This window comes from Eptesicus fuscus, chromosome 20, assembly GCF_027574615.1.
Source record: "Eptesicus fuscus isolate TK198812 chromosome 20, DD_ASM_mEF_20220401, whole genome shotgun sequence".
Taxonomy (NCBI): domain Eukaryota; kingdom Metazoa; phylum Chordata; class Mammalia; order Chiroptera; family Vespertilionidae; genus Eptesicus; species Eptesicus fuscus.
In genome coordinates this window covers 18,896,612-18,924,489 of record NC_072492.1, presented here as the reverse complement: position 1 = coordinate 18,924,489, position 27,878 = coordinate 18,896,612, and the positions used below count along the sequence as shown (strand labels likewise).

Sequence of the window (27,878 nt, the reverse complement as noted above, 5' to 3'; positions counted from 1 at the left end):
CCCCTCCGCGGCCGCGGCCCCGCCGGAAGTGGGGCGGCGGAGGGCGGGGCCGGCTCGGGGAGCGGCGGCGAGGCGCTCAGCCTGGGTAGGCAACGCGCTTTATTGCACGCGGGTCGGGGTGGCGGGGCCCAGCCCTAACGCACCCGGAAAGCGTCCCTCTGCTCCCACGAGGCGCCCAGATAACAACCGCCCTGCCCTGCCCTGCCTCACCGCTCCAGCATCCACCTCACAGCAGCTGGCCCTGGAGCCAGGCCTGGGTTCAAGTCTTAGTCCCTACTCTTCCCAGCTGTGAGACCTTGGGCGAGTCCCTTACCCCTGCTGCCTAACCTTGTTTCTGTAAAACGGGGATAATTCGACCATCTAGCTACGTGGTGGCCACCAGTTCAGTAATTCCCAATATTGGCAGAACATCAAGTGACAAATTCCCTGGCCTTCACCCAGAGCTGCTCAGCGTCACTGAGGGTGGACCTTACAAATAAGACATTCAAATTCCTGAGAAGCAGTGTCTGGCACACTACACACACACACACACACACACACACACACACACACACACACACACAGCTTCTCAAACTTGGCTAACTGTCATTCTCAGGAAGAAAGAATCACCTATATTTCCTTCCACTAGGAAAAGAGCTGTCCAGATCATACCTTGACGCCCCAGAAAGTAACCATGGAGGTAAAAACTGCAAACTCCTCCATGGCCAGGCCGTGGACCGGCACACAGCTAAGGTGTTTCAGGGCCACCAAGTGCCATAGCAAGCATCCCAGCTGGGGGATTAAGAGGCTTGGGGCTCAGGTTCAGCTTTAACCCAAATTCGGTGTGTGACCTCAGACAAGTCTGGTGAGCTCTGAGGGCTGGGATAGGGTTCAGAAACTGGGGGCTCCTCAGGGTGGGGGCTGCTCAGAGAAGATGGGGTCCCTGAGTCCTGAGGGTGGGGGTCTTCATCAGATTCGGCATCCTCTCCCCGTCCAAGCCCTGCCAGCCTTTTGCTGGCCTCCCACAGCCGGTGAGCTGCCCGGTCGTCTCTGGCAGCTGGAGGCACCTCCTCCACATGGCAGTTGGCAAAGTATCTTCCACTGAGGGGCTCAATGCCCTCCTGTAGAGCGCAGTACAGGGGCGTCTGGGCACCCCCTCCTGGTGTCCGGAGCACCAGCCAGGCCAGTGGGTGCAAAAGTGGGCGCAGCCATCCAGGAACATGACGCAGGAACAGATCTGAGTTCACAGGCCCTGTGAACAGGAGAAAGGAAGGAGTGGGGAGTACAGTGGGTGAGGGCCCAGGGTCAGAGCTGTGAGAAAAGGGCTAGAAGGGAGTGGGGAACAGACTCCAGTTCCAGGGAAACCAGGGTAGTATTTACTGGGCATTCAGGGCCCTTACAAGGTGACCTCACGCATTTCCAACAACACACCTCTCCTCCATCCAAACTTCTTGTACATCCCCATCCCCCAGATTTAGCTCATGTCGTGTCCCCTGTGAGGTCCAATTCTGTCTCCACCTTCCTTTGTGTAACCAGCAGACATGTATTAACACCTGTGGTAGACCAGCCACACTTTTGGACACCAGAGATATGGAGTGTAATCAAGGCTTGATAAAGATTAGTTGTGATTATTATTATTTTCACTGTTATAATTACTAGTTGTGATTATTATTGTCATGATTGTAATTACTAATTAGCCACGGGCAATGACTGTCTAGAGTGCAGTATGGTAATGTGGGTAGGGCGGATTTTGTTCTCCAGGAACCTGCTCCCTAAAGGCAGGGGTAGGTCTTATTTACCAGTTAACTCATTCAGATTAATGCCTGGCACATGGTAGGTACTCAGTAAATGCTTCTTGAAAGAATGATCATTAGCTATTATCATCATGTTATAATCAGTTCAGTCATATAGATGGCTCCCTGGGGTGAGAACCTGGGCCTTCTCCATGGCCATACCCTACCCAGTAGTCGGCATCCAACCTTGTGGTAGGAGAGCAAGAACACAGACAAAAAGAGCCTGGTTTCAAGATCAGCAAAGAACAGGTCTCTCCTTGGACCATGCTTCCTTCCTGCTCTGAGATCCTGTAGCTCAGGGAGAGGCTGGGGGAGCGAGGATGGGGCAGGGATGGGGAGAGGGAATCAAAACAGCCAAAGAGCCAGGCCTCACCTGGGTGAGCTGCATAGCAGGTGACGCCAGTGCCCTCAAGCTGCGTGGCGAGCTCCCTGGCAAACAATACATTGGCCAGCTTACTGTCGGCATATGCTCGCAGCTCCTGCTGCCAGCCCACCACCGGGCGGTCCAGGCGTGTGAAGTCAAGGCGCCCTCGCCGGTGGGCAGCTGAGGCTACCACCACCACGCGGCTAGGGGTGCATGTCTTCAGCCGGGGCAGCAGCAGGTGTGTCAGCAGGAAGGGGCCGATGTGGTTTACTCGCAGAAGCAGGTTAAAGGGCTCACGGGTCTGTCCGCAGGAACTGATCCCTGGGGCAGGGACTAGGTGTGAGCAATTGCTCTGGAGTGATTCCCATAGGCCTTGGTGGCCCCATCTGTGAGATGGTGGTAGGGGACATCCTTCCCACATATCCACTGACCCCCAGCAATGCCTGGCTGGAAGGGATGGCTGCCCCTCCAACAACCCCCCTGCACCCTCCGTCCCCCTTAGGGCCTGCATCTCACCAGCATTGTGGATGAGGATGTCCAGCCGTGGCTCAGACCTCAGGAAGGCAGTAGCAAAGGCCCGCACTGAGGCCAGACTGGCCAAGTCCAAGGCCATGAAGATGACTTCATTGTTCCCACTCTCCTGTGGAGCGGCAAGGGCTGGGCTTGTTACCAGATACCTCTCTCCTCTCCCCTATCCCCAGACACCAAATTCTGAGAGCCTACCTCCTACTATTACTAAGATCTGCCCCTATGCATTAGAGTAATATGAATAAGAGTGTAGACTCTGGATGTAATTTTTAAAAAATCCTCACCCAAGAGGTGAGGATATTTTTTCCATTGATTTTTAGAGAGAGTGGAAGGGAGGGGTGAGAGGGAGAGAGAGAGAAACCTTGATGCAAGAGAGACACATCGATTCACTGCCTCCTGCTTGCCCCGACCAGGATTGAACCTGCAACTGAGGCACATACCCTTGACCAGGAATCGAAACCACGGGCCGACGCTCTAACCACTGAGCAACTGGCCAGGGCACGATGTAAATCTTGACTATGCTTTTTACTCAAGTGTGACCTTGGGCAAGATAATCTCTCTGTGTCTCAGTTCTCTCACTGTGAACTGGGAAGAATAATAGTGCCTATATCATAGAGTTGTGAGGATTAAATGAGTTAATATATGTAAAATACTTAGAATAGTCCCTGGCACACAGCACAATGTGGGTACTTGCTATTACTGTGTTATTATTATTGTCCCCTCTACCTTACCCTAAAATCTACAGTGGACTTCCTATTGGTCTCCTTTCAAACCTCTTGCCCCCTCCAGTCTAGGCATTACACGGACACCAAAGGTCGGTGCCTGCTGAGGGCCCTTCATTGGATCTCTACTGCCCATCCTATAAAATCTGAGCCCCTCAATAAGGTCTATAAGGGCCTCCTAAACCTGGCCCTGACCCCTTCATTTTGCTTCTTTCTTCCGTACTTCCCCATGCTCCAGCCTCATTCCCTTCCCCCTACCCCCCCCCTCCCGTTTCTTAAATTAGATCCGTTTTCTTGCCTCAGGGCCTTTGCATATGCAGTTCCCTTCCCTACTGTTTTTCATTAATGTAACTTCCGCTAGTCCTTAAACGTCTTAAATCAGCAATTACTTCAGGAAGTCCACTCCCCAGCTTGGGTCTGTGCCCCTTCCCGGTGTGACCAGAGCACCTGTGCGCTCCGCTCCCTCTTTGCACGTAAAGAACTGAGCCGAACTCTCCTCTCGGGACTGGATCCCCCGGAGCCACTCTGCTCACCCCACTGTCTCCCGAAGTCTCGGTCCTCTGTTCGCCGCCCCACCCACCCCTGCCTTCCCGCACCTGGCGAAGGTCAAAGGCCGCCGCCTCTCCGCGCTCCCGGCTCCGGCAGGCCAGCACCACACGAGCTCCTCGGCGCGCCAGCTCCAGGGCCGTCATCTTCCCGATGCCGCTGTTGGCGCCTGCGGAGGGCGGGCGGGAGCCCAGCTGAGCCCAGGCGGGCCATCGCCCCCTGCCGCCCCGGCCCCTCGCCACCCGCCCGCCCGCACTCACCCGTTACCACTGCGGTGCGGCCCCGCAGGCTCACGCCGCCGCCGCAGGGCGGGGCCTTCACCAGGTTGTAGTAGACAAGCACGTAGGCGCCCAGCAGCAATCCCGCGCCCAGCAGCAGCGCCTCCATGCCGGCCGCGCCCTCGGGCTCCCGCCCAGGCCCGTGCCGCCCTGGATCGCCGCCTGGCAGCTGCCGACCAGCCCCGCACTGGCTTGGAAGGGCGCCGCGAGGATCTCCGGAAGGCGGAGGTGGAGGGGAGGACTGGCGGCGGGCAGGGCAGGGGTGTGTGCGTGCGTGGGCCCTGCGAGCGCCCCCTAGGCATGCGTCTGTGTCCTCTGGAAGTGTGTTTGTGTGCACACCAAGGTGCGTGTGTACATTTGGGCCCTGGGAGCGCCCTCTAGGTGTGTGCCTGCGTGAACTCGTTCTAGATGCGTGTGTGGGTGCCCTCTAGGTCTGTACATGCAGCCACATACCGTGTGTGAATGAATTTTCTGGCTTTATAATGTACCCATGGGCTCTGGGAACACTCTTCATTCAGGTTGTGCCTCTGGATCCTCTGTGATCCCTCCCCCCCACTTCCTTTTATTTATTATTTATGTTAATTTTTCTATTTTATTTGTTTTTTTTCCATTGACTTTTTTTCCCCATTTTTTTTATTAAGGTATTATGTGTGTACATATCTTACCATTGCCACCCCCCACCCCACTCCCATATATGCCCTCACCCCCCAGAGTTTTGCATCCATTTGTTATGCTTATATGCATGCATACAAGTCCTTTGATTGATCTCTTATCTCCCCCACCTCTCCCTAACCTTCCTGCTGTAATTTGACAGTCTGTTTGATGCTTTACTGTCTCTGTATCTATCTTTTTGTTCAAGTTTATAAACTTGAACAAAAAAAAAAAAGATAGATCCATTGACTTTTTTAGAGAGTGGAAGGGAGGGGAGAGACACAGAGAGAAACATAGATGTGACAGAGACACATCAATTGGTTGCCTCCCCCAAACACTCCCACCAGGGACAGGAATGGAGCCTGCAAACAAGGTATGTGTCCTTGACTGGAATCCAACCCAGGATTCTTCAGTCCGTGGGCCTACACTCTATTCACTGAGCCTAGCCTGCCAGGGCCGCCCTCCTTTTAGAAGGAGAGGGAGGGAGAAAAACATCAATTTGTTGTTCCACTCATTCATGTACTCATTGGTTGACTCCCCTCTGACCAGTGATGGAACCCATGTCCTTGGCATATGGGTGCCACGTTCTAACCAACTGAGCTACCCGGCCAGGGCTCGATCCTTTGTGTGTGCATCTTTTATGTGTTTGTGTCCATGTTGCTGAGAGCGCCTCCAGGCATGTGCATGCATCTGTAGTCTGTGTGTGTGTGTGTGTGTGTGTGTGTGCGCGCGCTTGAATGACTATCTAATGTACCTGTCCTTTGTGTGGTGCCCTATAACTGAAGGCTTGCCGGAAGGCTAACAGGGTGTGTGTGAGCCCTCTGGGTGGCTGTAAGAGTCGTTCCCTCTGAAGAGGCCTTCGTACATGAATACTCATATCTGAAAGCAAGTTCCATCCTGGATACCTTATCCTCCATAAACAAATCCTTCCATTCATATCCTCATAACCCATCCTCAGCTCCTCGGATTCTTCCCATAGAAGGCAAAGGAGGTGATACGGTGTTCCGCATGGCACATCAGTTAAGGGCTGTCAGGATTCACTTTCCTTAGCTGTCTATATCTTTCTCTCTCTGCTCCCCACCCCCTCCAATTCTGAAGGGAAGTAGGAAGAGAAAGAGTGTAATATTTATCTGACTTCCAGGAGGAAATTCTCCATAGAATGGTTCTCACAGGTGGTAGAAATGGGTAAAGAAACTCCATCACCCAATGGAAGAAGTGACTTTGACGGCAAGATGGGTGGGAACAGCTAGGGAGGCAAGGGTAAGGGTACTCCTGGCCAGGTGACTTGCCAGAAGAAAGGACCTTGCCTGAGAAATCCAGTACAATTTAGTATCCATTGTTTGGCACTTAGGGTGTGCCAGCAGCATGGTTAGCCTTGGAAAGATGGAGTTGAACAAGGTACGTTTCTGTCCTTGGGGAGCTCAGGAGGCCCATTAGGGCAGGGGCAAAGCTAGACAGGTAGGTGGAAGCCTGGGACAGACCTCAGATTCAGGCAAGTTTCCTATTTAGCCGCACTGTGGATTCACGTTCAATTGTAGATGCCGTGGGATGAGGCTGGGGATGGAATATATATCTTCTAAATCTTTATTGTTCAGATTACAGATGTCCCTCTTTTTTCCCCCCATAGCTCCCCTCCACCCGGTTCCCACCACACCCCAGGCCCTCGCCACCCCACTGTCCGCGTCCATAGGTACTACATACATGCATATCAGATCTTTGTCCAATCTCTTCCCACACCCTCCCCCTTCCCCCCCGAAGAATTCAGTCTGCTCCATTTCTGGGGATGGACTATTAAGGACACAAGTGCCTTCTCCATCCCAAAAGCAAGATCCTGACAGGCCAACAGGCCACCTAACTTGAATAGTGTTGGGACAGACACATAGATGCTCTTCAGCTGAGTCAGAGACTGTCTTTAATTTAATTTATTGACTTTCCTTTTTCATATATTTTGATTGATTTCAGAGGGAGAGATAGAAACATCAATGATGAGAATCATTAATTGGCTGCCTCCTACATGCCCCATACTGGGGATCAAGCCCACAACACTGGCATGTGCCCTGACCAGGAATTGGACTGTGATCTCCTGGTTTATAGGTTGACACTCAACCACTGAGCCATGCTGGCCAGGCTATTTATTGACTTCTTAGAGAGAGACAGAGGGAGGTAGAGAAACACTGGTTTGTTGTCCCATTTATTTATGCATTCGTTGGTTGATTCTTGTATGTTCCTTGACCTGGGATCAAACCTGCAATCTTGATGTATCAGGACAATGCTCTAACCAACGGAGCCATCTGGCCAGGGCTGGGAGACTGTCTTTAGGAAAAACTTCCTGATAAAGTTTCTCATGAAAGGCCTTCAAAGAGGAAAGGATGGAATTTGGTTTAATAAGAGGGCTCAGGGCCTTAGAATTAAGGTAATGCACTAGATGTTGTCTTCTGAGGAATTGCTGCTGTGGAGAAGTAGTGAATGCAGTCATATAAACTGTGGCACAGCTGGGGTTAGAGACTGGACTTCTCATTTTTCATGTTTCCCCAGAGACGTTTGAATCAACAAACTGCTTCACACTCCATTCTAAGACACAGGGGCCACATCTGCTTTAACTGCTCATAGTAAGTGAGCTAGACCAAGATTTAGGCACAGAGGGTCAAGTGGTACTTGACTTGCTCCATGGCCAGCTAAGGTGCCAGGGAAAGGACAAAACCAGGTGTTATGACCTCCCAGAATAGATGAATAAAGCATAATAGCAAATAATTGGAAATAAAGGCAGCCTCAACTCTCTAGATTAAAGCTTCTAAACCAGAATGCAGAGGTCTCACTCATGCCAGCTTGTTTTAATGCCTTGGTTTTGGAGCCAATAGGAGCAGGGGCCTGAACATTCTTAGAATCTTGCAGAATTTGATCATGTCAAATAATCAAACCCTCTAAACTCTGAGTCACCCACAAAGTCATACAACAGCTCCCCTTAGCAGATGCACCCCTACCTACGCTTCCATTTCCGCTCCCCGTGCACCGTAGGCTCACTTTCCTACAACACCTCCCCTCTCCTGATTTCCCTTGGGGAATGTGACTTGTTCAATGAGACTGTGGGACCAAGATCTCAGGAAGGGTCCCTTCCAAGTATGATGACAGGTAGGACAGACAGGCAGAAAACATAATTTGAAGTATTTTTGTTTTTTTATATACAGAATACAGGAAAGTTTCTGTAAAGTCTAAAACATTACAATTACTATGTACATTGGTACTAGTTGTGGGGTAGGAGAAGAGGAGGGAGCCAAGGGTGGGAGGAAGAGGAGAGAAGTGGCAAGAGAACAAAAAAAGGAGACAAAACAGGTTTACGACAAAAAACGTTTTTGCTACAATAGACAATTTGAAGAAAACGCTCTACCACATGTAGTACTGTACACAGTTTTTAAAAACATTGAAAAAATGTCATCACTAGATGTATTTACACAAAATCCAAATACACTTTTCCTTATTCGAAATAAAATAGATGGACAGCCAGAAAAAGGATTCATTTCTCATTTGTCCATAATACACAGTAGCTACCTGTAGTGCAACCGCTGCAGAAAGGGAAAATAACTTGGAGGGTGGGAACCATGGAAGGAGGGTGGGTAGCGATCTTTATATTAAATAAAACAATGATATTGTATAGATTTTGCTGTATGAAAACTGTATTTTTTCTTTTAATATAAAACTATTGTCACTGCCACAAAATAGAACAAGTTTCTGATTATTTTACAACGGCGGGCGAGGGGGAGGGAGCAGGTGGGTGGGGAACGGTTTTGTGTTGGAGGAAGTGTCCAGACCATTGGCCTTCCCCTCCCTGCCCACGCTGTTCCTCAGCTCGGGTCTGCCGCTTTTCCATGAAATGTTGAGTACAAATATATGTGCAAATGCCCCCTAGAACTTGAGAAAAGAAAAAGGATTTTAAAAAACAGTCAAAAGGTTTTCTTCATGTCATGCAAAGATTGTAGTTGAAGGGTTTCTGGTGGAGTATAGAAAAAACCCGGGCTTGGTTTGTGAACATTTTTGCATTGCAGGAGTCTTGGGGTGGGTGAGGCGGGTGATGGGGCAGCCACCAGTCCTAGGGAACGGAGTTGGAGCGCAACACAGGGCCCTGGTGGGGCTTGAGAGAGAGCTTCTCGGCCAAGACCCCATCTTGCAACAGACTGGCATCGCCTTTGGGCTGTTTGGTCGCAAACTCAGTGATGCTGAAGACAAACTGCAGACACCCCAGCTTGATGTAGCTGCCATGGTGCAGCAAGGCCGTGCCTTCCCAGCCGGCCCCACTGCCCCCAATCAAGCTCGAGCTGCTGGCTTTGCAGTTGCAGGGTCTCCGTTGTGGCCCCTGGGCCTGGGAACTCATCATGGGTGCCTCCTCACTTGGCTCTTCATCCTGTTTCTGGTGCCGGCGACGCCCTGGGGAGAAAGGGGATGGTCACTGGAGAGGAACAGTGAGCAGTCCAACCACCTGGGCTGTTTGCCAGATGGACCTCTGTACCTCCCCATTTTAAATGCTGCATAACTGGGGCGAGGGGTGCTCAGAAAGGACTGGTCAAGTCTGAAGTGCTGTACACATAAGTGGGTGCACAGCACTTGGTTCTCCGTGGCCCTCCCTGGGCCCAGGAGTAAACACGTGGCCAATGCAACCCGGAAGGCAAGAGACAGCACATCACTGGCAGCAAGCCTGAGCCACCATGACAGAGCCTTAGAAAGTGTCCAAAAATGGCAGGCTTCATGGCCACAGGCCTCTGCTCCAACTTACTGATGACACTCTGCACTTTGGCAACAATACTGCTTGGGGGGGTTGGCGGGGTCTTCTCAGAGAAGTCACATGAATACAGCACATTGTCCACCGTTGTCCCGTGCTCACTGTAGTTTAACAGCTCATAATGTTTGGTATTCTGAGGAGGAGGAGGGAAGATAAGATGTGTGGTCTGCTGCGTGGGGCCTGGGGCTAAGGGGAGAGAGGACATATGGAGAAGGCTGTGCTGCTCTACCTGGGGAGCTCTCTTTCTTTCCCAATCGTGCCCCTCTTCCCTGTACTTTTTGATTGGGGCTCAAAATTCACCTCCTGTGTGCTCTCCCTCCCAGGAGCAAGCTCCTGCCTTTCCCTCTCCCCTCTCCTTCTCCCACAGGCATGCATCTCCTAAACTCTAAGGGACCCCACGAGACCTGCAACCAGGGGCGCAATGGGCAGTGTCAGTTAGTCCCAGACTAACCCCCTGAACCTATCTCTAATGGCCCCTTTTCTCTGACTTTCCAGAGCCGAAGCAGATTCGCCTAGGCTCTCTCCTGTAGCTTCTTCTGTCTTAAGCCCTTCCTTGTTTCACTGTCCCCAGCTTTAATATACTCTCGAAATAAAAAACAAAAAACATATAAACATAAACAAAAAGATTCACCCCTTTAGGGAAGCTTTCCTTCTTAGACCCTCCCTCTCCTCACTCCTTTTTTCTGCCTCCTCAGCACTGGCTCCTGTTGAAATCACGGGCATATGAGATGATGAAACTCACAGGGTTGCATTAAGAGGGCTTGGCTTCTTTCTATACTATTCCCTTTCCCTGCTTAGCCCCACCCCTCCCCCCACTTCAGCTGAGCCTGTGATCAACCTTAGGAGATATGGTAGCCCTGCTCCTGGGGAGCAGATGGCCATGGTAGAATGCCCTTTTCACACCAAGACTCTTCTCCTCCCCAGATGATGGGGAGGGAAAAGGAGGAGACTCCCAATCCCCTTCTTCTCACCCAGGCCACTGAACAAAAACTCAGTGTCTGGGAGAGGCCTCAGGTGGGGAGAGCTCCCTCCTACCCCATCAACACCCCTCACCTCATCGTAGAATATGCAGGCGTGTTTCCCGGACACGTAGTTACAGTGACCATAGTTTGTAAGGCACACATCCATGTCAGCTCCTGCAAGGTGACATGAATAGAGGAAAAGGCGGGCAGAGAACAAATTGTTAGGTGCATGTGTGGGGAAGGTGGTGGTGGTGATGCGGGGAGGGCGTTAGCTTCTGGGCAGGCACTAGGAGACCCTGAGGGACAGGTAGCTCAGGGCTCCCTCCTTGTATTTTTAAACTAAAGCTGATGTCTTTTCAACATCTTGCTAAAGAACAGTTGTCTTTGCCAGCTGATCTGCTTTAGAACATATGGCTGCTGCCCAGATGGGTACAGTGAGCTACTGAAGAGGATGCAATATTTTCTTTTCATTTTTTTAAGTATATTTTTTATTGATTTCAGAGAGAAAGGAAGAGGGAGAGATAGAAACATCAATGAGGAGAGAGAATCATTGATTGGCTGCCTCCTGCATGCCCCCTACTGAGGACTGAGCCCACAACCCTGGGCATGTGCCCTTGACTGGAGCGTCAGTCCACGGGCCAACGTTCTATCCACTGAGCCAAACTGGTTAGGGCGAGGATGGGATGTCTTCATGAGAACACAACATGGGGTGCAGGACCTATAAATCATATATCAGAAAGAAGGGAAATGTCTAGGCTGGGGGCTAATCTGTCTGTACCTCTGTACAAGATAGAGGGCTAACTAAAGCTCAGGTATATCTGAGCCCCATAACTTTTCCCAAGAACTCCAGGGAGAAAGCATTTGCTCTCTCCTTGGGTATTTTCTTGCAGTGTTTAAATGCCTCACTGAGCAGCAGTCAGAACTTTTACCTCTCCTGATGTCACACTGGGCACAAAGCAAAAGGGCCTGAGAACAGGGAAGACAAGCAGCTGATGGTCTCCTTTCTTAGCCCCTCTGGTTGGGACATCCATCAAGTTAAAACCATCTGCCCCTTTCTAGCCTTTGAGGGTAAGAGTGTTAGTCTTTAGGGCTGACCAGACTCAGCACCTCCCAGCTGGCTCACCTGTCCCGATGTAGAGGGTTCGGTAACACATGTTCACAGCTCCTCCCAACCCTAAGAGAGGGTAGAACACAGCTCGGGCCTGTACCTCCTTTCTTTGCACTACAAGACAAACACAGGGATAGGGTCATTCAGAAACTCAGAACCTGGCACTCAAATGCAAACCAACAGAACCTATGGCTCAAACATTAACAGAACCTGGACTTTGGCGCATCGCCTGAAGAATATAATCCCACTGGAGAGTCAACTTTACCAATTCACGTCTAACACTGGGCTGCTTCAGGGTGAGGCTCTCTGTCCCACACACAGCAGTCCTCACATGGGCTAAGAAGGACCAGAGCTTTGACAATGGTCACAGAACTTAAGGATGATAGCACTTGATGAGCTCTTGGCTGCTGGTTGGTTTGTCAGGGATAACTAGCTGGTCCTATAGGGAGGTTGTGCAAAAAGGGGCACAGACCAGTATCTCTCAAACTTTAAGGTGCATATGAATTGCCTAAAATCTTGTTAAAATGCAGATTATGATTTTGTAGGTCTAAGGTGGCGCCAAAGCTCTGCATTTCTAACAAGTTCGTAGATGCTGCTGTTGCTGCTGGTCTGGGGACCAAAGTTTTAACAGCTAATGCTCAAAGGGGTATCCTAAGCAGAGTTAACCTCTTGGGAAGGATTTCCAGGAGGCTAGCCCAACTGTTATTCTGTTTCTCACCTTTTAGGAAATTCTTCTAACTTGAATATTTGACAGCATTTGAACAGAAAACACTACATACACCCAAAGGCACTTGTAGCTGCTTTCTGAGTCTCAAAGTGGATATGTATGAAAGAAAGTTACAGTGCACTTCCTGGAGTCTGAGCTGAAAGCTGTGGGTGCCATTTTGTATGTTTTCTGAGAAAAAAAAAACCATGGTGCTTTATTAAGCCCATTAAAGGCACACACTGAAAGCTGAGATTTCCATGGAGGGGAGATGGCCATTCACACAGAGAGGTCTGACGGCGTGGTGTGGTGGTGGCAGGTGTGCATGCGCACCTTCTGTGTGGTGCCCTCCAGAAGCCAGTGGATGTGCCCCGACACTGCCCGGTGAAGTTTGGACCCGGGAGGGGAAAAGCTGATGTATTCTCTGCAAGGCCAGAAACTTGATCAGCTTCTCGTCCAGCATATTTATCTCGATTTCTATTAACCAAAGAGAAAGATTAAAAAAGCAGCTGAGGAAATGGAATGAGAAGTAGGCTAAGGTTACTGAGCAAATAGTGCAGCATTTCTAAAATCCAGCCAAGAGCTTTTTTAAAAAATAGCACAAAGTGATACAAGGATCTTGGCTGGGCACCTCACTAACCATTTGCAGTGAGAGAGCCCCAGTGCAGACTATACAGATGCCTCCTGCCACTGGGTAGCTGGATTTTAGGTAAGGTGGTCCTAGAAAGGCAGAGCAAGATAAACCATTTGCCTGTGCAGGGGGAAGGGCCTAGAGGTCTGATATTGGAGCTTGGATTTCTACCACTCTGTTTACAGAGATCGAGTTCTGCCCTGCTTCTCCTTGATTTTGGGAGCGAGATGCCTCCTGATTTTATTCTGCAAGTCCAGGTGATCTGCCTATAGTGATTTTCTTTTCTCACTGGCAAGCTTGGCTCTGTTCTCTCTTCACCTTTGATTATGTGTATATGCATAAGGCAGAGATAGAAGGGGCTTTCCTTCCTACACCACTCCCCTCTCCAGCCCTGAGATCAGGCATCCCTTCTGCCCCCTTTTGAAATGAGCTGAATGCTGCGTAGGGACAGCACTTTCACCACAGCAGCTGGTGGCAGAGCAGCAGCTCATTCACTCACCTCCATTGACATCCATAAATGCTCGAAGTGAGTTGGTGAGGTCCACCATGGCAGTAGAGTTGGCTGGGAAAGAGGGTACGGTTAAAGCGCTTCCTATGGATAACGTGCCGGGGCTGACCTTGCCATCTGGGGACGGAGCAGGAAGACTGTTACTTACGTCGCCTGAGGGAAACCCACCGGTACAATCCCCCACTGCAGAGACAGGTCTGGATTTCGGACCCAAGGTGATGTTCCCTTCTCGATTCTCACCCCATAGGCTCTGGAACTCCTAGAGCTAAAAACGTGTGGTGAGGAAGGGCAGATGGAACGACAATGCACCCAGGCATGCAGAAGGCTCCAGAGAACTGAGAACCAGTGAAATCTACTGCTCTGGGGAATATGGTGGGGTAACCTCATTTTCTGAGCCATGACTACCTCCTTGCTACCTCTACTCATTTAAATAAGTGGTGCCTGCCCATAAAACTCCTGCCTACTGAAGTCTGACTCATAGGTGCAAAATCTATCCAGGTTGGTACTGAAATAAAGAGCCAGGAAAAAAGCCTGAGAAGAGGGGCCACCTTGGGACCAGGGGCCCCATGCAGAGAAGTCACAGACACCTTGTTACCAAGACTTCCAGCTGACTAGGGAGGCCAGCTTCAGTTCAGACAGGAGAGCCCACAGGGGGTTTCAGCAGCATCTGATACCTGGTTCAGATGCTGGGGTCAGCAACCTTGAGGTCCCGAGTGCTGACTGGAGATAGCTGAGAGTGCAGGTCCACACTAGGTCAAGTATGGACATGAGGGCAAGCTTTTGGGCCAGAACTACCTCTATGGCCATCCCACTCTGCAGCAATTCTAAAGGCAGTGTTCCTTTCTAGCCCTGCTTTCCCTGACATGGAAGTTCCTTCAAAATAACCTGGCTCCGAGAATCTAATCTCTGGTGTGGATCGTGAACCAGAGGCTATCACTCAGAGCCTCAGGCTGACCACAATGGTTTCAGAGCACATGCTGCCTTCCTCTAGGGCAGTGATGGGCAACCTTTGGAGCTTGGTGTGTCAAACTTCGCCAAAAAACTGAGCATAACTCGGGTAGTGTGTCACTTTGAGGAAAAAAACATTATTTCGCAAATGTTTCATCCTCGGCATGCGACCACGTGTCATCAGAAATGGCTACGCGTGTCAGTGCTGACACGCGTGTCATAGGTTCGCCATCACTGCTCTAGGGTGATGGGACAAAACAGGCAGACCAGTGGGAAGGTGGAATCAGGAGACCCAGGCTGTAGTTCCAATCCTGCCACTGACTTAAGAAATTACTTAAGCTTTTAGAGCCTAAGCAGTCCCACTGAATAGATGAAGACAAGTTAACATGTACTTTCTCTTCCATCACAGAAATGGGGGAAGGACAAGTAATACAGAGATCAAAGCTCTCTGAAATATTCACAGATGTTTTTTTGAAGCTTATTTGTCAGGAAGAGCATAAAATTACTCCAAACCACCCTAAGGCTGAGTAGCACTTACCTGAAGATGGCGCTGGTGAGCAGAAACTTTGGCTGGCTCCTGTGGCCAAGATACTGTCTCCTGCTGCTTGGGGGGGAGTGAGCACCCGGGTGGCATTTGGGGGTGAGCCCAGTGGCCGTGAATCTGTCAACGGAGGTCCTATCTGTGATTGGACAGTCTTTCTTTGCAAAGTGCTGGTGTTCTCGATGCTGGCACAAGAGCTGGGAATGGAAGGGGGCAGGCTTGGGACAGGAACCAAACTCCTCTGGGGGCAAGAGCTGGGGCCAGTGGCATTCTCTGTCTTCACAATGATGCCGACGGTGTGGTTCTGAAGCCCCCCAGCCGCTGGTGGTGTGAGGGGCCGGGGCCAGCCTTGCCGGTGTGAGAGGCCTGGTAGGGGGGTGTTGGCGCCTGGAAGTCGCCGGGGGTCCGTGGAATCAGTGGGGCTGCTGTAGAGGTGTGGGCCATTGGCTTTCACCTCTGTGTTCACTGGCCCGTTGGCAGTCCCACAGGGGGCTTTCTTGGATTTTTCCGCACAAGAACTGCAGCTGATGTCCTCTAGGGCTGGGGGTTGGTGGGGTGGAGAGCAGCTCAGGGAATTCTGGGTGCTAATCCCTGAGGGGCACGACAGGGGATAGTGGGAAGGTGTAGTAGGTGCCTTGTCAGCTGTTTGCAGGGAGGTGGTGATTGAGCTGTCAGTCACAATAACAGGCTTAATATCAGCCTTCTCTGTCTGTTCAGAGTCCCAATGCGAAGGCATCTGCTTAGCAGATAAATGTTTCAATATGCTGCACTGGAGCGCAACAACACTACAGAGCCACTGTAATGGAAGGAGAGGAGAGGAGAGGAGGGTAAGAGGCCTGGGAGGCGCTGGTCCTTCCTGCCACAGTGGCCAGGGCTACAGCAGAGCTGATAAACACTGTTTCCGAGGTCCCATTGCGAATGCCCAGAAAGGGTGTGCTTGACTCCTGATAGGATTCCATTTCCATTCCCAAGCAAGACTTGTTGGTACACTCAGCAGACAACACCCTGGTCAGCAGAGCTTGGGATTCCCGTTCTGGTTTTGCCCCTAAGGCTCACCTTGTGACCAATATTCAGCAAGTACCCTAAACATCGGCTGTGTGTCCAGCACTATCACCTAGCCTCTCTATGGGTCTACTGAGGTCTTTCTATAAGACAGTTTTGCCCATCTCATAGTGCATTGGGAGACCGATGGAGAGAAGCAGACCAGTTGACTCTGTAGTTCTCTTACTTGCCTCAAGATCTGAGCCAGAGGTTCTCCCTGAAATATTCAACTCTTGGGGGTGAGAGTAGGGGTGGGTGGGGTTGTAGAAGACGGGGATGGGAATGATACTGAGGCTATTTCCATAATAGCTGCAGTGGGATGGAAGATTAGATTTGGAATCCCAGCCCTGCCTTCACTCACCTCTTGCTGCTCTGCCTGGGTGGCTAAGTGCTCAGAGTTCAAAAGGTGCATCTGTGATTCCTCAGGGATCCCATTGCAGATCAGCTCCCCATCCCGAATGGCCGCGGGTGCAATGAGTGGGGGTGGAAACTGGTATTGAGATTTTATAGCATCAGGAACCTGTTCAGAACAGATAGGAGGAAGGAGAGGGAGATGGTGCCAACATGACCAGTTGATTCTGCTCTGACCGTGCTCTTCTGTCCTTGGTGCTGATGCCCAGGGGACCATCATCCACTCTGGGGTTCACTGAGGATAAAGTGGCTTGGTGGGCAGCAGCTGCTCTATGCCACCATCTCTTTGCCTAACACATATGCACACTAGCTTGAGAAGGCACAAAACTGGAAGCAGCAGGCATGCCCTCCACTTTTCTTCATTAAGGTCTAAGGACTGAGGAAGCCAGAAATTACTGCATACTGCCTTCTGCTTTGGTCTAAAAAGTGGAAGACTGACACCAAACAGGGCTCCAGAGTGGTACCCTGGGCTCTTATTGCTTAGGATCAAGTTTGGAAAGTAAGTAAACAATATCAGAAGAGATAAAAAGTTAAAATGAGGTCACATTCACAGTAGACATGCTCAGCATGAGGCCTGGCTCCAGATAAGCACTCAATCAATGTCAGTTTTCTTCATTCATTCATGACTCATAAAACAATTGAAGACCTCTTTGTTGCACAAACAGAAGACACACTCTGAATCACACCATATAAGAATGAAAGAGCTACACAAGCAAAGAATCATTCATACATTCAACCAACATTTATTGAGCATCTCCTGAGTCTGAGCACTGTGCCAATCCCTAGAGATCCAGATGAACAAAACTTAAGACTTGCCCTCAAGGAGCTCACAGTCTAGTAGGGAAGATAAACACAGAAACATTATAATACAGTGTAATGGATCCTAGAATAAAGGCATGTCTAAGTAGCTATTAAAAACATGGAGAAGGACCTAACTGGTTTGGCTCAGTGGATAGAGTGTTGGCCTGCGAACTGAAGGGTCCCAGGTTCGATTCCGGTCAAGGGCATGTACCTTGGTTGCGGGCACATCCCCGGTAGGGGGTGTGCAGGAGGCGGCTGATCGATGTTTCTCTCTCATCGATGTTTCTGACTCTCTATCCCTCTCCCTTCCTCTCTGCAAAAATCAATAAAATATATTTTAAAAACACACACACACAAAACATGGAGAAGGAGAGAATCATCGATCAGAACGTCAAACTTAAGGGAAGGTAGGGGAGGGTGGGGGTAAGGGGGAGAGATCAACCAAAGGACTTGTATGCATGCATATAAGCCTAACCAATGGACACAGACAACAGGGGGGTAAGGGCATGAATGGGGGGGGGGGGTTGGGGGGTAATGGGGGAATAAGGACACATGTAATACCTTAATTAATAAAGAAATTAAAAAAAACAAAACAAAATAAAAAAAAACCACAAAAAAACATGGAGAAGAGTGCTTATTTCTACCTGGGGGACAGAAACTTGGGATTAGAGATTTTATAGGAAGGCAGTTAAGAAGGAACTTCCAGGCAGACCAAGGGGGAATAGGGTAGGGAAGCAGTACCTAAGGCAGAGATGTAAAAGCATCTGGTAGATTTGTTAAATATTTTGGGAGAACCAAGATATTTTGTGAGTAGGGAGGATAAGGGAAGAAAAGCCCAAATAGTTGCCTGTCCTTATTTTATTGTTATTTTAATTTTATTTTGTTTATTTATTTTATTGATTTCAGAGAGGAATGAAGGGGGAGAGAGAGATAGAAATATCAACGATGAAAATCATTGATTGGTTGACTTCTGCATGCCCCCTACTGGGGATTGAGCCCACAATCTGGGCATGTGCCCTCGACCGGAATCAAACCCGGGACCCTTCAGTCCACAGGCTGACACTCTATTCACTGAGCCAAACCAGCTAGGGCTTATTTTATTATTATTATAAACCCTCATTTGAGGATATGTTTTTACTGACTTTAGAGAGGGCAGGAGAGAGAGGGGAGAGAGGGGAGAGGGGGAGAGAGGGGAGAGAGGGAGGAAGGGAGGGAGGGAGGGAGGGAGAGAGGGAGGGAGGGAGGGAGGGAGGGAGAGAGGGAGAGAGAGAGAGAGAGAGAGAGAGAGAGAGAGAGAGAGAGAGAGAGAGAAACACCGATCAGTAGCCTCCCGTATGTGCCCCAACCAGAGATTGAGCCCACAAGCTAGGAATGTGGCCTGAATGGAATTGAAACTGGAACCTTTTTTTTTTTTAAATATATTTTATTGATTTTTTACAGAGAGGAAGGGAGAGAGATAAGAGAGCCAGAAACATCGATGAGAGAGAATCATTGATTGGCTGCCTCCTGCAAGCCCCCCACTGGGGATCAAGCCCGCAACCCAGGCATGTGCCTTTGACTGGAATCGAACCCGGGACCCTTCAGTCCGCAGGCTGATGCTCTATCCACTGAGCCAAACCGGTTTCGGCTGAAACTGCAACCTTTTGATGTACGGCAGGAAGCTCCAACCAACTGAGTCACCCAGCTAGGGCTCCCTGTCCTTATTTCACTCTCAAATTGTCCAATTACAAAATGCTTTTCAGAATATTTGTGCCCTTGGATTTTCTTCAAGAATAGGAAAACATTTTAAAAAGGGAACATTATAAAACGACAGGGTTTTATCAAGGCCTATTGGCCTGTTCATTTTGGTAGCCAGGGTCTCTTCTATACCTATATGGTGAATTATAGTCCAGATTTTTCCTAGATCTGTTTAACTAATATATGAGGCTTGTCACCTGTAATATATCTTACCCTCAACTGAAAACACCTAACTTAATTTTGGAAAACTTGTGTTTCCACTGAAGTATAAATATTTACACAGTTAAGAGTTTGTTATCCAACTTTCAACAATTAACATCTGCTGGTGCTGACACCCACTGGAAATGGGTATGATTTTTTTTTTTAAATCCTCACCAGAGGATATGTTTTTACTAATTTTATTTTTATTATTATTTTTAAATCCTCACCCGAGGATATTTTCCCATTGATTTTGAGAGAGAGTGGAAGAGAGAGGGAAAGACAGAGAAACATCAACGTGAGAAACACATCGATTGGGTGCCTCCTGCACGAGCCCTGACCAGGGCCCGGGCCAGGGAGAAGCCTGCAACCGAGGTACGTGCCCTTGACTGGAACTGAACCCAGGACCCTTTGGTCCGCAGGCAGATGCTCTATACACAGAGTAAAACTGGCTAGGGCTGTATTTACTAATTTTAGAGCGAGGTTAAGGGAGGGACAAGGGGGGGGGGGGGCGGAATATGTATGAGAAAAACGTCAATCAGTTGCCTCCTGTACCCGAAACCTAGCTATGTTGTCAGAATAGAACCGGCAACCTTTCAGTGCATGGGACAACCAACTGAGCTACACCATCAGCCAGGGCGGGAGTGGTATGATTTTATAGTATGGCTGCCCCCAAGTGGCCATATTTGAGAACTGCTGGTTCCTATCGATACATATGACAGTCTGGGATTATTTCAAAAGAGAAACATCAGTTTATATATAGTGTTGGGCTCTCTAAGTTAAATGAATGAGGGGATTGAATGGTTTATGAGAACCAGCTTCAACACCACCAAATACTCTTCAACACAGAAAATTTCTGTCAATCTCTGTGGATACACTTTAATAATTGTTAAGTACATAAAATGTATTGCTAACATATTAACAGCAGCCTGGGAAAAGAGATTTAACTTTCCTTTAGACATTTTCCCCTCGTAAGTTCCTCAGTTGGGATCGCTCACTTTCCACATGGCCCTCTGCTTAATCACCCCACCTTCACCTCACGACCGCTCTAGGAAAGGGGCCATCTAATAGCAACAGATGGCACTGAGTGACAGGTGAGAGGCAGTAATAGCAGAGCACATCTGCATTTGGTGGAAGGGACTAAAGAGTGTTCATCATCAGGAGAACTAGAGACCTGCAGTTTGAAGGCCTACTATGGGGTTTGGCATTCATAATCCTGACCACCCTCCTCAAGTATTAAAATGTACAGCCACATTCATTACTTGCTCAGATACCACAGACAAGTCTCAGGGACTTCAGTTTCCCTATCTGTGGAGTGGGACCAGGGCCCTCTGTCTATCCCATGAGGCAATCAGAAACCACCATCCTGCCTGAACCAGGTTGGGACTCACCTTCAAGCTTCTTCTTTTGACCGACTGGAGCACGCGGCGGTTAGGAGGGTGCTTCTTGTGAATTCGGTTCAGGAAATCCACTTTGACGACGTGCTGTGAAATGGTGTCCTGGAAACGGTCAAACACCTGGCACCGATTACTCAGTGTCATATTCTTTTGGCTCAGCTAGAATCAAAGCAGAAACACTCCTGTGGTGAACCTCAAAAGACATCCCTCTCCCAACTAACTATAAATGGACCAAATGGGATTGTCTGTCAGGGGTTGGTATGTCAACACTCTTGTCAGTGTTGCATAAGACTTTCTCCCTCAGCCCTGCCCAGTCCAACAAGGGACAACTAGTATGTTTCTATTCCCTAGAGTGGCAGGAAATAGTGAATTAGCTAAGAAGTGACCTTCCACATTCAGCCTCTGACAGTCTTCTGTCCAGCTCAGACCACCCTCCGTAAGTTTACAGGTTTCTTTTTCTTTCAGTGTACAAGTTTCTGAGGAGATGCAGGCCTTGGCCCTCAAGAGACCCAGACTCCATTCCTAGCAAGAGAACCTCTCCCTCAGGAAGCAGGACTGTTTCCTATATAGGAGTTCGGCTGACAGCTGGGATTAGCACCCAAATCCTGTGTGCCCTGCCCTATTCCTCCTCCATGGTACTAGGGAGCAAACCCCTCTGGATATCCCAGTCTTGTTCTATAGGAGGCAGAAAACTTGGACTGCTCTAAGAGGCCAAAGGGAGAAAAGGTAGTTTGTGCAGCAGCATACAGAAATTATGTCACATTTCCTTTTCTACAACTGGTCCCATACACTTTAATTCAAAAGAAAAAAATGTGTGGCAGCTTCCTAATTAGTAAAAGAGGAAAAACCCCTAAGTGGCTAATAAAATATCACCCAATTAATAATTTCTCATCTGCTGGAAAGGTGCTCTTTAAGATTCCTATTTGGGTAAACTGCTCATGGTTGCTGTTTTTTTTTTTTTGTTCAGTAAGAGGCAAAACAAGATACACACACTGAGCCCCAGAGAGAAGCCTCCTTCTAGATAAATCTTTCTGAACAGCATTAGCCAAATAAGAGGACAAAGCAACTATTTTCTTTCATATGTGCAAGTCTATAACTGAGGTTCCCTCAGTGTAAAGAGGGGAGCACATTGCCATGTTGAGGGCCAACAGTCATTCCATGATTGTCACCATTTGATAGGTGATGTCTTATGCAATAACATTTTTTAATTTGGAAAGGCTGTTCTTATGAGGGACCTGCTCCTCCTGAAGCCCTCTCCTAATCAATCTATGAGTGACTATTCTAAGTGCCTATAAGGAAATGTCTTAAACGTCTTTGGAGATAGCAAACTACAGTTCTGTTTGGCCCCAGGAAGCAGTCTGGAAAATGTACCCAAGACTTCTGGGAAATAATAATCTCACAACATTCATTCAACGATTTAGTTACTCAACACCTATAAGTGTTATGACAAGAATTAAAGTAAGAGAAGGGAAAGAACCTCATTTGGAGCCTAGGGAAGATCAGGTGTTCAATAAATGGTTGACTGTCTGGAATAGCATTATATCCATGTCAATTCTCTGAAGTTACTGTGCAGTTAGTTAATTCTTGAGATAGAAGAATATCTTAGAATTTTCTTTGTCCCCTCTAAAAACAAGAGGCAGGAAAATATGGAAGCAACTACTGTGAGAGCATTTATTTCCATAAGGTTGGATCTAATACACCCCAGTTTAGGGCGATAACATCTGCTTGATTCACTCTGGAGGAAAGTATTAATGAACAACCAAATGCTAGTGGGTTAAATCTGTCTATGCAGCTAAAATAAGGCATTATGATAAAAGGAAAAATGCACAGCTAACACATGTCAAAAGAATCGGAATTGAGTAGAATGGTCTGCAGAAACCAGCATCGGAGAGATTATAGTGAATTCTGGTACAAAGCTGACCTTATTATGCTTTCTACTGAATCAGTCCACTCTCCACTGTGCCCATAGAGGACTGAAGAGACACTGCTGAACTTACCACCACATGTTCGATGTGATTTGGACACATCCATCTGCCCAGGGGCATGGCAGTGAGTGGTGGCTCAAGGCAGTCCATGTGGAACAGGAGGGGGCAATAGTCACACTGGATGAGAGGGGCCACGCGACAACTCCTGCAAAAAAGAGATTAGGCCATTTCTGTGGCAAGATGGAAGAACTCAAAACAACCTCCCCTCCTTAATCCTACCAACATTCTCCCACATCCTCCTCCCCCAATGATTCAGTTACATTCACGATTAGAAAGATGGATGAAGTTGGGGGCTACCACGCGGCTCTCCATTATTCTCTCTTCTAAGAGAACTGTATCTTGTCAGGAAGTGAATGTTTATGAGGAGTATGCTAAAGTGGCTGTCGGAGCATGAATGATCATTGTACCCATTGAGGGAAGACAGCCAACTCTACTTGATCTTTCTACTCCTTAAAAAAAAAAAAGCAACTACTTCATTAAACAACAACAACAAAAACTACTAGCAACCTTTCTAAAATCTACTACAACAAGGACTTTTTCTTCTGCATGAAGCACTCAGGAAAACTGACAACCAGAGAGAGCTGTGCTGGGAAAATGATTTTGTAATGTATCAATGTAAGCATAACTAAAGGGAGGGGGCTTAAGCAAATGCCAATTATGTTTTGTAACCATGATACTCCTTGGGTCCTCAAGATGCACTGGAGCCACAGTTTGGGCTCAGAGTCCTGCCACTCTATTATCTAGTCCCTTATAGCTTTTGGTGTGGAACATTTCATTTTCATATTTTTCCCTCCTGTTATCCTGTCCTTCTAACATATCTAAACAACAAGTCCATCTTCAGTAGCAGCTGGTTCCTGTCACTGAGAAGATCCTATTTGAAGAAAACCAGTGTCACAGGGAAGCTACAACTGGGGCAACCTAGAGGCTTTTGGAAGTCATCCAGTGTAATGCATACCGGGGATACCTGTACTACTTTTAAACTAAACTTTAGCGATTTAAAAATTACTTGTTATTTCCAGGGACTTGTGTCGCTGCTGGCTAGAATTCTTCCTGATAGGTAGTCTAAATATTTCATACTTCAGTTTAATTTCAACTCCTCTTGTTTAGCCTCTAAAGTTTATAATACTTGTTAAAATATTCAAGGCTCTGATCAATTAGTCACTCAGTCTCTCTGCTCTCAGATCATCAAAATATGGATTATGTACATTTAACATCTATGGTTTGAAAGAGGTGATGGAAGAGAGAAAAAACACCATTTGCTGAATATGAGGAAAAGCCCCTTAGTATGGAGGAAAAATACCTGTTACACGTGAAGCAGACTTTGACCGGTAAGGGAACGAGACCATTGTGATCTAACTCATGCTGTGTCTTCTTAACGTTTTTCCCTGTGGTTTCCTCCTTTCTTCTTCTCTTGCTAGAACCTAGAAGAGAAATTGGTGGTGCTGAACTTTCTCTAGGTGCAGAGTTCCTGGCCTCAGATAGGGACATAACAGTAAGTGAAAAGAAGAGATCTCAAAAAAAGCATGTGTTATGGTCTAGACATGGATCTCTTTCTGAGGCCCCCTGGTCTGGTTTCAAGTGAGAAAAAGAATTAGAAGGGAGACTGAGACATAAGTCAGAACCTTGATCAGAAGTCACTTGTTCTGTGGCACAAATACCTCTAAAGGTTTTGTAAACATGAGGTGGCCAGAAGCTTAGCTTATATACTGGCAACCTATGAAAGATAAATAGGTCAAAAAGCCTATTCTATGGAGGTAGATGAGGAAAAAACTACAATTTCACTGCATTTTAACAGAAATCAGAAAAGCTTTGATTCTGCATCCTACTGACCAGTAGGTTTCTTAAGTGTGCCAATTTCACTCTATCTGAAAGAAAAAATAAGATCTAGAAGCTTCATGGTATCAAGCAGAAGCCATCACTTGATTAAACAAACAAACAAACAAACAAACAAAACACAAGGAGGGTAATTTGGTAGTATCTATCAAAACTATAAATACAGCCCAGCTCAGTGGTTGAGCATTGACCTATGAACCAGGAGGTCATGGTTTGATTCCTGGTCAGGGCACATGCCTGGGCTGTGGACTCGATCCCCAGTGTGGGGTGTGCAGGAGGCAGCCAATCAATGATTCTCATCATTGATGTTTCTATATCCCTCTTCCTTCCTTTCTGAAATAAGTAAAAAATATACTAAAAAAAAAAGAAAGTAATTTGTCTTAAAAAAAACAAACAAACCCACAACTATAAACACAGTTTTAACTCAGCAATTCTATTACTAAGAATTTATCCTACAGACACACCCCCACAAGTATACAATGATGTATTTACAGAATTATCTGTTGAAGCACTATCTATAGAAACAAAAGATTAGAAAAAACCTGAATGTCTATTAGTAGGAAATTAAATAAATTATAGTACCTCTATATGATAGATCATTATACAACCATTAAGAGAAACTGAGTAATGTCTATATTCATATGGAAAGATCTCTATCCTGAGCACATTGTGAAGTAAAAAAAAAGCAATGTGTAGAACAGTATATCAAGTGTGCTATTTAAGGGGGAAATAATGAGCATATATCTGTATTTGCTTATACGTACACAAAGAAATTCTAGAGGAAACACACAAGAACAAAACAGTGGTTATCTGTGAGGGGTAGGAAGGTGGAAACTAAGCAAATGGCAGGCAGAAGTAGGAGGGAAATTTTTCATTGTACGCTTTTTTATATTTTTTGATTTCTGAACCATGCGAATATATAACCTTTTTTAAAAAAGTGATCCTGGGAAGGCTGGAAATAGAAAATTGAATAAGCACTATAAAAGCTAAAACCTTCAAAGATCTCTCCAGGAAGAACCAAGAACAGTATGAGACAGTAACTATATAGACAGAGATCCCATAGGCAGCACTACTCTTTGGCTGGGAAATAATCCTTTGGAAGGTGGAGTGGGGGAGGGGATATAATGGTTTGGCTAACCTGGTAGTGCAGTGGTACAAGTCAGTTCATTGGGCAACTGGAATTGGGTGGGGTTCCGCTCCATGGCGGCAGCAATCAGCAGCTCAAAAGGCCGCCTTAGCTGGGGCTGCACATAGTCAGGCTCTACTGCCACTGGCTCCTCATCCACGTCAATGATGTCCTCATCAACGTCGTTCTGCTCAGAGGTGGGGGTCTCTGTGCTGGCATTGGACGTGGGCGTGCCAGGCCGGCTGGCTCTTCTCTCCAGGATCCGGGCATGGGCCATAGCCTTGAGTTCAGTTTTGCTAGCTGATCTGTCCAACAAGTCAGTGTCACTGCTGGGGGATGTAGTCCGTTTGCCAGATTTGTCCACCAGTCCATTAACATGGCCCAGCTCCTTTTTCTGTTCTCGCTTCTGTGCAAATGAACAGGAGGGCCCATCATATAAAGTACCACAAAACAGAAAGAAATAGATGCTACAAAATCCTATTAGACTATAAACCAAAATTATGAAAGTCACAGATTCATCCACCTGGGGACTTGGCACACAGTCCTGTTGAAGTTGACAAAATTATAGCTGAACTAAAGCTGGCAAAACTATTGCAGCAGGGAATCACCAAAAGGCATGGAAATTAGAAACTATTATACAAATCACACACCATTTCCTCTAAGTCATCATAGGATACACAATATCTCTACACAAGTAGAGGGTAAAGGAATAAACAACTAACACAGTGAGAACAAGCTCAGTGAGACTGAGGACAGTGAGAACAACAGTGGGAACCAATGAGATCACTGTAGTTTGCCTTGGAGCAGCAGCCTGACCTATAGAATGGTTTTAACTGCTCAAAATAAAGTTTGGCCCAGCCGGTGTGGTTCAGTGGCTGAGCATCGACCTATGATTTGATTCCCAGCCAGGGCACATGCCCAGGTTGTGGGCTCGATCCCAGTGTGGGGCCTGCAGGAGGCAGCCGATCAAAGATTCTCTCTCATCATTGATGTTTCTATCTCTCTCTCCCTTTCCCTTCCTCTCTGAAATAAATTTTAAAAAATTATATATATAACAGTCTGCAAAAGCAGAGGTAATATGTAAAATAGGCAAGCAGAGCTCCCTGTCTAGGGAGACTGGGTGCTGGCCTGGAAGGTAACTGTGGAAGGATAGTGTGAAGGTAGGGACTCAGCAATCATCATGGTGGCTTTCAATGTTTCAAATTTAACTAGAACTCTGAAAGTGATACTTCTTTGAATGGGAAGGTGAAGTGGAAGAAGACTAAGTGTACTCTGTAGGACTAGATGACTGACAATACATTTTCCTCCAGGACTCCAAATTGAGTGGTCAAATGAAAGTTTTACATTGGTCTCCAGTCGGAAGACCTGGGGTCTTGTCCCAGTTCTGCCACTGATTTCCTATGACGTTGGGTGACTCAGGCTGGTGGGCAGGAATTTCTCTATTTGTAAAGTGAATCTAGTAAAACTTTTCTTCTTCTTTTCTCAGAGACATGGTGATGATCAAGAGGGTCATATATATGAAAGGGATGGCTCTGAGTTGGGAGAATCTAGCCTCCACTAGGAATAGGACCTGAACATTGAAGGTTGATGAGGCTCAGAGGATGTATCATTTCAATCCACTTCAGTGTAACTACAGGAGACCAAAGCCTGGAACTGGTGGTGGTGGTGGAAAAGACAGATTTGGCTCTGGTAGGCAAAGAGGGCCATCTGAGAGAAGGTCAGAGTGAAATTTTAGAAAATACTATGTTAGAAAAAAAGCATACTATGATCTCTAGCAAGTAGTTCTGCTTCTAGAAAATTGATGAAGAGGTAATAGAGCATTGGAGTGAGACAGGATTTAGTTCTTATCTTGGCTCTGTCAGTTCCTTTTCTTTGGGAAAGTTATTCTGCATTTATAAGCCTCAGTTTCTTCCTTTCTAAAATGGAGACACTACCACCAACACCCACATATGGCTACATGGATTAAATGAGATAAGGCACATAAAATACCCAGCTGATGATGGGAACTAAAATAACAGTTTCTCTCCTCTACCTTCTTTTCTTGGCTTTACCTCTTCTCCCTCCACTGTTCCTAAGCCTTTTGCGTCCAGCTTCTTTGAGTGACAAGTTTCTGAAAGGCTTCCCGGCTGGCAGGTATCTCTAACTGGCCCTGCTCTAACTAACCAAGGAGGCACAGGAAGAGATCTTGGGAGGCGAGCAGGCTGGGGGACAGCCTGTTTTGTGGATTTTAGGAGAAATCAAACTACAACTGTGGTAGGTGGCTGTGTTGGCCCTAGCTTGCTTTTTAATAGGAACCCTTGTGAACACACTGAAAAA

General features: G+C 47.5%; 2 protein-coding genes across 4 annotated transcripts in view; both read right to left on the bottom strand.

Annotated features, from left to right (window-relative positions):
- Positions 1–3: 3 nt before the first annotated feature.
- On the bottom strand, positions 4–4,439 carry DHRS13 (dehydrogenase/reductase 13). Its single transcript, XM_008147932.3, has 5 exons — positions 4,193–4,439; positions 3,983–4,101; positions 2,653–2,776; positions 2,146–2,457; positions 4–1,231 (listed from the first exon to the last, which is right to left on the bottom strand). Exons 1-5 carry the CDS (start codon positions 4,317–4,319, stop codon positions 780–782), a joined length of 1,134 nt encoding a protein of 377 aa, XP_008146154.2. The 5' UTR covers positions 4,320–4,439; the 3' UTR covers positions 4–779.
- Positions 4,440–8,013: 3,574 nt separating this feature from the next.
- The window catches only part of PHF12 (PHD finger protein 12), a 42,679-nt gene continuing 22,814 nt past the window's right edge, over positions 8,014–27,878 (bottom strand). For 2 of the 3 annotated variants that reach the window (XM_008147829.3, XM_054709171.1), the window contains 12 exons: positions 25,575–25,968; positions 23,904–24,024; positions 22,616–22,748; positions 20,613–20,777; positions 16,436–16,594; positions 15,031–15,829; positions 13,536–13,661; positions 12,739–12,882; positions 11,718–11,816; positions 10,686–10,768; positions 9,627–9,765; positions 8,014–9,280 (listed from right to left, as the gene is read on the bottom strand). In XM_008147829.3, coding sequence (XP_008146051.1) covers positions 8,946–9,280; positions 9,627–9,765; positions 10,686–10,768; positions 11,718–11,816; positions 12,739–12,882; positions 13,536–13,661; positions 15,031–15,829; positions 16,436–16,594; positions 20,613–20,777; positions 22,616–22,748; positions 23,904–24,024; positions 25,575–25,968 — 2,697 coding nt within the window. In that variant the 3' untranslated portion in view covers positions 8,014–8,945. The remainder of the gene's footprint in view (positions 9,281–9,626; positions 9,766–10,685; positions 10,769–11,717; positions 11,817–12,738; positions 12,883–13,535; positions 13,662–15,030; positions 15,830–16,435; positions 16,595–20,612; positions 20,778–22,615; positions 22,749–23,903; positions 24,025–25,574; positions 25,969–27,878) is intronic. The other variant, XM_028154941.2, reaches the window with a different exon arrangement.

Bases quoted from the DNA above. Each gene is read 5' to 3' on its own strand.
- DHRS13 (XM_008147932.3), bottom strand. From the start codon at position 4,319: ATGGAGGCGCTGCTGCTGGGCGCGGGATTGCTGCTGGGCGCCTACGTG. The intron at 4,102-4,192 runs GTGAGTGCGGGC...CGCCCTCCGCAG, and splicing joins CCGCACCGCAGTGGTAACGG to GCGCCAACAGCGGCATCGGG. The intron at 1,232-2,145 runs GTGAGGCCTGGC...TCCTGTTCACAG, and splicing joins CTGCTATGCAGCTCACCCAG to GGCCTGTGAACTCAGATCTG.